At 42.5% G+C, this 10,161-nt stretch overlaps 1 protein-coding gene across 5 annotated transcripts in view; it reads left to right on the top strand.

Moving 5' to 3' along the window:
* The window catches only part of LOC143522989 (uncharacterized), a 13,723-nt gene extending 3,812 nt beyond the window's left edge, over positions 1 to 9,911 (top strand). For 2 of the 5 annotated variants that reach the window (XM_077017054.1, XM_077017051.1), the window contains exons 2-19: positions 851 to 2,612; positions 3,255 to 3,446; positions 3,574 to 3,889; positions 4,073 to 4,176; positions 4,472 to 4,497; positions 4,643 to 4,677; positions 4,804 to 5,233; positions 5,365 to 5,524; positions 6,902 to 7,034; positions 7,211 to 7,242; positions 7,447 to 7,516; positions 7,863 to 7,894; positions 7,985 to 8,039; positions 8,152 to 8,226; positions 8,385 to 8,404; positions 8,526 to 8,541; positions 8,740 to 8,814; positions 8,912 to 9,911. In XM_077017054.1, the coding sequence (XP_076873169.1) occupies positions 851 to 2,612; positions 3,255 to 3,446; positions 3,574 to 3,889; positions 4,073 to 4,176; positions 4,472 to 4,497; positions 4,643 to 4,677; positions 4,804 to 5,233; positions 5,365 to 5,524; positions 6,902 to 7,034; positions 7,211 to 7,242; positions 7,447 to 7,516; positions 7,863 to 7,894; positions 7,985 to 8,039; positions 8,152 to 8,226; positions 8,385 to 8,404; positions 8,526 to 8,541; positions 8,740 to 8,814; positions 8,912 to 8,915 (3,537 nt within the window). In that variant the 3' untranslated portion in view covers positions 8,916 to 9,911. The remainder of the gene's footprint in view (positions 1 to 850; positions 2,613 to 3,254; positions 3,447 to 3,573; positions 3,890 to 4,072; positions 4,177 to 4,471; positions 4,498 to 4,642; positions 4,678 to 4,803; positions 5,234 to 5,364; positions 5,525 to 6,901; positions 7,035 to 7,210; positions 7,243 to 7,446; positions 7,517 to 7,862; positions 7,895 to 7,984; positions 8,040 to 8,151; positions 8,227 to 8,384; positions 8,405 to 8,525; positions 8,542 to 8,739; positions 8,815 to 8,911) is intronic. The other 3 variants (XM_077017052.1, XM_077017053.1, XM_077017055.1) reach the window with 3 other exon arrangements.
* The last annotated feature ends 250 nt before the right edge of the window (positions 9,912 to 10,161 follow it).

Raw genomic sequence — 10,161 nt, 5'->3', positions numbered from 1 at the left:
TAAACATACTAAACTAAACGTAGCGTTAAAGTCATGGAGGAAGTCAAAGCTAAATCACAAGTGGAACTTCCCTGGCTGGAATACCTGTGTTTAGTGGAAAATGATCGTTGAGTTTATGTTTCGACCTCAGTTCAGGCTGTTTGACGTGATAATTAATATATGATAGAATATGATTTAATCTCAAACTTTGATTGGCTGTGTTTTTACTCATGAGTGTAGCAGTTAAATGCAAGTGCGCGTGCTTAATTATTTAGGAACATTTGCATTTACGTACGTGCGTTACTGTAATTTAGAGCTATGATATTCACATATGATATAAACGTGCTTTTTAATTCTCTGGAATGCTAATACTACCTAACTTGCATATTGATACAAAAGGTATGTGTGGCCGACAAGAGGGTTTACAGAAACTTCTGAATGTACAGAAACGTCATATCTTTGAGGAAGACACGTTCATTTATGTATGCTGGAGTAGCTACTGTTTAATCTCAAACTTTGCGCTTTTTAATTACGATTAATTAATAATTAACAATTTATTGCCCGCGAGTGTGTGTTTAAATTTGGGAACATTTGCTTTTTTTCACTTGATGCTAGTCAGTGTTATAATTTACAGCTATGCAATTCAGATATGATTAAACGTGCCCTTTAATTCTCTGGAATGCCAATACTGCATAACATGCGTATTGATTCTAGAGATATGCGTCACCAACAAGAGTGTTTGCTTACATGAAATACTTCTTTTATTTGACGTATAGTATATATTTAAATTATGCATTGTTCTGCCAATTGTGTGAAGATAATTTAGAGATCTAATGACACAATCTGCTATCAATATTGTGTTTGTACATAGAGTGAAGAGATGGACTTTAAGACCCTGAAGTCAAGGTTTCAGAATGATGACACTCTAAAGATCAGGACTAAACCCTTCATCCCAGATAAACCCCAAACTGTGACTTCCCCTACCTCCAAAGTCAGCAACCCTCTGGTTGCCAGCATGAACTCGGCCATGGAGAGCCGCACGCGTTTCACCCCTCGTGTGGTCTTCAAAGACAAGAGTCCTGTCAAGCGTCAGCCTTCTCTGTCGGAGATGTTCCCAGTGAACGGGAAAAATCCTCAAGTCCAGTCTGAGCTGCTGGATAAGAACCAGAAGAAGGAAGGTGACCTGATTAAACAAGCCCTGAAGGACAGGAAGCTTCCTCTGGTTTTGCCCGCGGGTCCCGTTACTCCAGCCACAGAAGACGCTCCGACTCCCAGAGTTTCGGCATCACCCGCCAAGGTGTCCTCACCTAAAAAGTACACATTCAACTTTAAAACGCCACTCCAGACTGAGAAAGAGAAGCCGAACACCTCAGAACATGCGGTTTCAGCCAACACCGCACTTGATGGTCTCGTTTCCAGCAGTCCACCTCCTGCATTTCTGGTGCCAACTCTTCCACTGTCCAGCGCCGTGGAACCTGATAGCCCTGCTTCCAGTATTCCTCCTCCTGCAGGTTTTGAGTCAGGAACTCCCGGCCAGAAAAACAGAACATTTCCTCTGGTTTTACCCATGAGTCCTGTTACTCCATCCACAGGAGACACCCCCAGACCTCAGCCTACCTTTTCTTCCTCAGTCTCATCATCACCGGTCAAAGTGTCCACACCTAAGTACACCACATTCAACTTTAAATCGCCACTACAGAGGGAGGAGAAAGCAGATTCTTCAAAAAGTGATGTTCCAGTCAGCTCAGCACTAGATGATCTTGTTCACAGTAGTCCAAGCACTATAGTTAGTAAGAATGTGTCTCCAGAATCCTGTGATCAAAATCCTTACCTGGTGGAACCTGTTCCATCATCTAGTATTTCAGCACCTAGTATCCATGCTCCAGTTTTTCTTTCTCCTACAGTTCCTCAGTCAGACAGTCCTATCCTGACAGCTTCAGAACGTGACAATTTCTCCAGAACCAGTCCTGAACTGAAGATCTCAAACCCTACAGTTCCCAGTGTACTTAACTCCGCTGTTCCAGTTCCAAAGCCAGTGGTTTTTTCACCTGATCTGACAGATGGAGAAGCAGTCTATCATCCAGACATGATATCTGACATTCTGGATATGGATATTCCTCCTCCGATTATTCCTGAAGATCTTCTTGATGCAGTCATGTCTGTCCCTCGTATCTCTGCAGCTTCATCTGTGAGACCAGAATTGGAAAATGGGATGTTTGAATCGCACAAGGTGCTGGACCAAATGCAGACATCTCCGAAGGTGAACTGCCCGGATTCACCTAAATCTACTCCTGCCCTGTCTGCTCTAGCTAGGGCTGAGGAAATGTCTCACGTGAAGCATAACACTTGCGATCAGCGTGTGCTTAGACTTCTGGAAAAGTCTAAGCAAAAGAATTCTTCAAGAAATCAGTCACCCACACCTGAAACCTGGACCTTCACAGAGACAATCCCACATGTGAATGAGTCTTTACTGCGTGAACCAGCACAAACGGAAACAACTCATCACGAGACAGTCCTACCTGAGGAAGACTCACCTGCACCTGAAGCTACAGCCCTTCCTCATATCCCCCTAGTCGACCAGGAACCTGATCTCCATCCATTCAACTCAACCCTAAGCTATGGCTTAGATCAGAGTATGTACATGGACCATAAGAGTATGGTTGGTTCATCCTGGTCTGATCTCTTTCAGTCAATCCATGATAAGGCAACATATAGCCAGCTTCAGAAGCACAGACAACATTTTATTAATACTGTGTCTGAGTTTGAAATGTGTTAAGGCTGATATGTTGCAGATGTATTGATAGAGCGCTTTACATATGGATAATTTATAAAATGCTTAGATGTAGATGAGATGTAGATGATTGCAGAAGTGTCAGAATATATCTGAGGCACTTTGAAAACTCAGTGCTTCAGGGTGGGTTGGTATGTAAGACATGTAACAAGCACCTTTAAGGTTGTGCTAGGCTGCATGTCAGAATGCATAGTTAGAATGTTACATTTCAAAAAGGCTCATGAGTCACCTACATGGACTGCTCATGCCAGGGACATTTTCAGAAACAATACATTAACTAAGAGCTAAGCATGTTGACTCCTATCAGCATTTGGCCAAATAATTAGATCTTTTTCCTTTGTTATTTATTTATTTTTTGTTTTTGTTTTTTTGTTTTTTGTTTTTTGTTTTTTTTAGCTCAGAGTCTGGCTCGGATAATGAATACACCCTAGAGGTTTTACCTGAGTGTTCGAGTATTAACCTCTCCCTTCTCCTCTCTGTTTAGGGCAGGCTTCACCTGTTCCAACGGCACTGGCTACACACAGCCCTGCCAAGGAGAAGGCAGGACCTCCTCCACCTCCTGTTAGAACGAGCCTTCTTTCTGGTCCTAATCTGGATTTCACACCAGAGAAACCAGTTCGGCTCCTCGGCAATGTACAGACCTCCACTCCGGCAGCTCCAACCATGGAGCACAACGGTAGAACAGCTAGAAATAATATAATAAATTCTTCCATTTTCTTTCAGCGTACCTGTGCTGTGCTTGGTGTAGTAGCTAATATCAGAAGAAAATCTCAGCTGACATGATTCTTCTGAATATTTTATAGGATTCGTCATGCCAACTCCAGCAGGTTTCATGTTATGGGATTCAAGACCTGATGATTCAAAATTCAAGGATTCACCTGAAACCAGTAGTGTCGAGGTTCCACCAGAGAAAGTTCCAGAAACTGTGCATGGAACATCTTCACCATCAGTGCATGGCAAAGCATTCTGGGATATGTTCAGTCCAGAACACCAGATTTCAGAAGATTTTGTTCCAGTTGTAGAGGCCACAGAATTTGAGGTTCCCAGAACTGAGACAGACGGACTTCCACACTTAGAAGCAGGCTCTCCTGGCAGTGAGACCATACCCTCTCCATCAGGGTAAATCATAATTCTTTAACACTGTTTACAGGTACATATATGGGGTACATAACATTGTCTGCATGCTTGTTCTAGGAACAGCTGGTTGATGCAGATTTTCAAAACAGGATTCAAGATGATTGTTTTATGCTGACTGAAGCTATGAATATGGGTTTCCAAATTGTTGCTTTGGGATTTTTGTAGAACTCAAGTGTTGAATTACAGCAGTGGTGATCACATCCCCGAAACCCCAGCAGCAGAAGCAAAGCAAGCTAAAACCAAGAAACAACGCAAAGGATCTCCAATGAGTATGAGAAAGCAGCTCCTTGTCCTAGGCAGAGGGAATAACTGGAAAAGTTTACATTATGCTGTTCTGGTGGAATGTGTACTTTTACCATGTAGCCTGTAAATAGAGACATGTTATCTGAGTGCATGCTGTCCTACTGACACTGCTAAGATGTTTAGTTGTGTATCAGGTAGATAATATGAGAATGTTGTATACTGGGTTTCCCTTTCTTGCCTACAAAGATAAAGTAATTGATTTTTAGAGGTGAAACAGATAACTGGACTCACCTGGACTAATCTGGTACTGTTTCTTTGCAGATCCATATGCTGAAGCAGCTGTTGTGGTGTGTTGTTTCATCCACATCTTTGTCAATCTATATATATATATAAATTAAGAAATTAGAAACATGCATACAAATACAGCAATATACATTGATGTTACACACACAGTTATTTTATTCAACATTATTATGTAAACTTTATTTTCAGGGTGAGGAAAACCGTAAGAAAACCTTGTTCTCCAGGTATATTTTTATTTAATATTCTAGTCCATTTTAACACCTATGTTTAGTGTTTTTGTCTTTTCATTTTCGTGGTGCTGTAAGCTTATAATTTTAAAAATGTTGTTTTTGTTTTCTACATTTCTCCAGAAAGAACTCAAGCCGAGATGGAAAGGAACTGAATAAGAAAGAAAAACAGAAGGAGAAGGACAAGGTGAAAGAAAAGAAGGTTCAGAAGGAAAAGGAAAAAGACAAGAAAGAACTCAAGGAGAAGGAAAGAGAAAAAAACAGAGACAAAGATAAAGAGAAAGAAAAGAAGGGTCACAAAGAGAAAGAACGAGACAAGAAGGAGCTCAAGGAGAAAGAAAAAGAAAAGAAGGAGATCAAGGAGAAAGAAAAAGACAAGAAGGAGATCAAGGAGAAAGAGAAAGACAAGAAGGAGATCAAGGAGAAAGAAAAAGACAAGAAGGAGATCAAGGAGAAAGAACGAGACAAGAAGGAGATCAAGGAGAAAGAACGAGAAAAGAAGGAGCAGAAGGAGAAAGAAAAGAAGGCAAAAGAAACAAAGAAAAAATTCAAGGTAAGAGAATGCAGTGTAAGGGAATAAATCCTACAGGCACTGCAGCATTGTCCTCTGTTGCAGTATGTAGATTCTGGTCCTCTGTCCTTGTCTCTGTCCCTGTCTTTATATTTGTCTCTATATCTGTCTAGGTCACAGGGGAGGAGGAGGTGATACACCATGCTAAGGTGACGGAGGCTTGTAAGGGCCGTAAGGATGACCTGGCGGTGAACGTTGGAGATGTGGTTGATGTTATTCGCACCACTGACTGCCCTAAAGGAAAGTGGCTGGCCAGGGACAGCAGCAACAAATGTGAGTCGTTTAAAAGCAGAACATGTGGAACCATTGATGGAACTTTAGATTAAAGCATAAAACAGATAACCTACAAAACCATTGTGGAAAACTTTAGACACCAATAATCTGATTGACCAAAGACACTAGAATGGACGTAAAATTTCATGTCCTTGGTGATCCATATTTTTTATAATGTGCATGCCTGAACACAATAACTAATTAACAACCACCCCTAATTATATTTTAATCCAGGTGTGTTTTCATATGGGTATATCTCTGTGGTGGTGTGTTTTCAGATGGGTATATCTCTGTGGTGGTGTGTTTTCAGATGGGTGTATCTGTGCTGTGTTTTCAGATGGGTGTATCTGTGCTGTGTTTTCAGATGTGTATATATCTGTGCTGTGTTTTCAGATGGGTATATCTGTGCTGTATTTTCAGATGGGTATATCTGTGCTGTGTTTTCAGATGGGTATATCTCTGTGCTGTGTTTTCAGATGTGTATATATCTGTGCTGTGTTTTCAGATGGGTATATCTGTGCTGTATTTTCAGATGGGTATATCTGTGCTGTGTTTTCAGATGGGTATATCCCTGTGGTGGTGTGTTTTCAGATGTGTATATCTGTGCTGTGTTTTCAGATGGGTATATCCCTGTGGTGGTGTGTTTTCAGATGTGTATATCTGTGCTGTGTTTTCAGATGGGTATATCTGTGCTGTGTTTTCAGATGGGTATATCCCTGTGGTGGTGTGTTTTCAGATGTGTATATCTGTGCTGTGTTTTCAGATGTGTATATCTGTGCTGTGTTTTCAGATGGGTATATCCCTGTGGTGGTGTGTTTTCAGATGTGTATATCTGTGCTGTGTTTTCAGATGGGTATATCTGTGCTGTGTTTTCAGATGGGTTTATCCCTGTGGTGGTGTGTTTTCAGATGTGTATATCTGTGCTGTGTTTTCAGATGTGTATATCTGTGCTGTGTTTTCAGATGGGTATATCCCTGTGGTGGTGTGTTTTCAGATGTGTATATCTGTGCTGTGTTTTCAGATGGGTATATCTGTGCTGTATTTTCAGATGTGTATATCTGTGCTGTGTTTTCAGATGTGTATATCTGTGCTGTGTTTTCAGATGGGTATATCCCTGTGGTGGTGTGTTTTCAGATGTGTATATCTGTGCTGTGTTTTCAGATGGGTATATCTGTGCTGTGTTTTCAGATGGGTATATCTGTGCTGTATTTTCAGATGTGTATATCTGTGCTGTGTTTTCAGATGTGTATATCTGTGCTGTGTTTTCAGATGGGTATATCTGTGCTGTGTTTTCAGATGGGTATATCTGTGCTGTATTTTCAGATGTGTATATCTGTGCTGTGTTTTCAGATGGGTATATCTGTGCTGTGTTTTCAGATGGGTATATCCCTGTGGAAAGTGTGGAACTGGATATGCACGAGATTATGGAAATAGGAAAGAAAGCAAAGGCAGACCGCCATGCCAAAAGCAACGGCCTCACATACACCGAGCTCACCAACACAGAGAGCAGGTAACCATGCCAACACTGTCAGTCTGTACTGCTCTGTTTGTGGCTGTGAGTAAAGTATAGTGCACTAGCAGAAAGTGTCAGTGACTGATCATTGACTTTGTTTAATGTTTTTGTTCATTTTAAAATGTCTATGTGTATACTTATGTGTATATGGGAATTTGATTTGGTGTTTGCAGGTTCCCAAACGACACTATGAACCAAGAGAGCTGTGAGTTCATTTTCACGTGTTTGAGACCAGTCTGCATTCACAGAGTGATCATTCATTTAAAGCAAGCGGCCATTTTAAATACAAAGCTATTAGTCATGTATTCTTGAACCAATTCTTGGAGTCTTCTCCCAGAATTATATAAACAGTTCAGGTGTGATGTCTGAGATATGGGGGAATACTCCAATGCAAATGTGTTTTCCTTAGTTACAGATGACAGTGAAGAATGGGGTGATGATGATGAAAGCCCATTTATTGTAAATGATACTACAGATTTGTAAGTATTCAGACAAAGCATGTGTCTGTGTGCATACGCATGTGTGTTTGTATTTATGTCTGCCTGTCTCTCCAACAGTATGTCTGTGAACTTGCAGTTGTAATACACTTTTGTGATATTGTGTCTTCAGTGAAGAGTCAATGTGACTCTGCAGAGGAATCTCCCCTCTGGAGGCAGTTGGGAATGTTGATAGTTTGATTCTCAGACAGGAAGAGCTTTGTATGTGGTCCTTCTGCGCAAACGCTCTTATATGTCTTCTAAGCTATGTAATATGTAAAAAATGTTCTTCTGTTTTTCAACCTTGGTGATCATCTATTGATACAAATTATTGATTTTAATCTTCCAGACCAAACCAGAGAGCAATCTCTCCAGAAAGGGGTGAGTCAGTAGAAAGAGCCCGGAAGTATCCCGCAATATTCTTTGTTTGTTTATTTCATTTTTTAATCTGTCTTACCTGTTATGCTACAGTGAGTCCAGGGCCTTACCCAGCAGAAACACATACCGACGCCAGTGGTAATGTTCAGTAAGTGCCGTGATAACCTTCACCAATCTGTCCTGACTTCCTGAATCTTCTTGGTTTTGTTTGTTTGGCACTCACGAACATCAGCTCATGTTTTGCGTTCCGTCTTCTGCAGAGCGAGGCAGGAAGCCCTTCAGAAGTTGGCCACCTTCTTTGCTCCTAAAAGCCCCGCGCTGAGGAACAGCACCATGTAAGAGTCCGTCACTGAACTGCTGCGTGCCGCTACACACCTCCCTCCACCTCACAGGATGGATGTGTTCTTGGATCTTTGGATCTGAATTGAATCATTGAATTGAATCTGAATTTTGTGCTTTCTCCCCGTTTTCTCTTGCATGCTTGTGTTTGAAGAAGTGAAGAGTCAAACCCAGGTAAGTCTTCACCCATCACACCCACCCCACCCCCCCAAGACTAGACACTGAAATCGGCTGAATTCTCTTCTGTGGTTTTACTAATCTATTTCTTCCTCATTTTGTTCTCTTGTCTGTGCAGAGGAAACAGTCAGCTCGTAAGTTTTCCTAGAATGTTGACATTCCCACACACACACACACACACACACACACACACACACACACAAACTCTCCCTCTCTCTGAGCTCGTCTTGTTGCTGTTTTGGTATGTGGTCAAACTGGTTACAGAACATTCTGGAACGCTACTGTCACTGCAGTCTGATCCTCCACTGTCTCCGCCCCTTTCTCCTGCACAGGTGTAAACAGGACATTGACCTGCCCATCCTCCCTCCCCCAGAGCTCTATGCAGACCACGACGAAGCAGAACACAAGTGCGTGCACCCGACACCACTCTTCACACCAAGCTCCTATCATACCGGACCAGCACCGTCTGCTTGAAATTCACTGTTTCTTTCTTTCCGTCTACAGCTGATACGCAGCGGCTGCTTTAATAGGACTGACGGGTCTGCACGCATCAAATGACCCGTCCACGATGACCCGTGTGTGCTCGGCTCTGTTGGATGGCATGTCCAAACCCCCCCCCCCCCCCACCCCACCCCCCCTTTCGTGAACTTGTGTGAAAGAATGCGGGTGTGTAGAAGAATGCGGCAGGTGTGTTTAGGAGTGTGCACGGCATGGGTGTGCACGTGGTGGGTGTGCACGTGGTGAACACCTTCACACGCCCGAGCAGTTAGTTCCACATCTGTCACACCATCCTGAGTGACTCCGATCTCCTCTCCAAAACTGAGACTGTAGACCTGCGCTTACACAGAAGAACAAGCTTGGACCAGACAAACCTAATGTGTAACACAATAAACACACACCCATAAAGCTCCTTTGGTTACGGTTAAGCCATCTAAAGTATATTATCCTCTCTGTATTTAAAACCTTGGATGATGCATTGTTGTTTTCCAGTGTGCTCTGTTACCTTAGTGTGAGCTGAGACCTTGATTTAGATGAAGTATTTCCAGCACACTGTTACTCCAAAAGCTCCTGAGTACTGGACTAAAGGTCCACTACTTTTGTTGTGCTTCTATAGTATTAGATCTTAATCCATGTGCTGTTGTGGCAAACGTCTTGCTTGCTCTCCACCTGTGGTTCGAGTGGTTGGATCTTCTCGGCGGGAATGCAGCGAGGAGGCATCTCTGCGCTCTGACCTTCCCCACTGCAGAGCTCCCCAAACTCACCAAAGACTGGGCCACGTGCCAGAGTTCTGGTGTGTCGGGGGGAAACACGACGGTGCAGATGAGTGGTACTCCCGGACCAGGTGTGGTACAAATGTGACAGTGTGTTGTCACGAGAACTCATGGCATGTTTATGTACCTGCAGCACGACTGTATTTAAACACCCATAGCATAATGCAGTTTTGATCACTACAATAACTATCACACAGTTATGTGTATACCTCTATTTACTTTCTCTTTTGTACAATAAATAATAAAGTGCAAAACAGGAACACCATGCAGTGGATAATTTTTGAAACCACACACAGACACACACACACACACACACACACACGCACACACACGTGTACAGACACAGAGAGAGTGACAGGGCTCCTACACACCAGGTACATTACACACACACACACACACACACACACTTACGCAGTACTAGGCTGAGCAGTGGAGGAAACAGGGATCCTTAGCCAGGCACCACACTGAATAAAATGGTTGTTT

The sequence above is a fragment of the Brachyhypopomus gauderio genome, chromosome 9 (genome assembly GCF_052324685.1).
Source record: "Brachyhypopomus gauderio isolate BG-103 chromosome 9, BGAUD_0.2, whole genome shotgun sequence".
NCBI classification, from domain to species: Eukaryota; Metazoa; Chordata; class Actinopteri; order Gymnotiformes; family Hypopomidae; genus Brachyhypopomus; species Brachyhypopomus gauderio.
The sequence above is the reverse complement of the archived record's forward strand: the minus strand, read 5'-3'. Positions and strand labels throughout refer to the sequence as shown.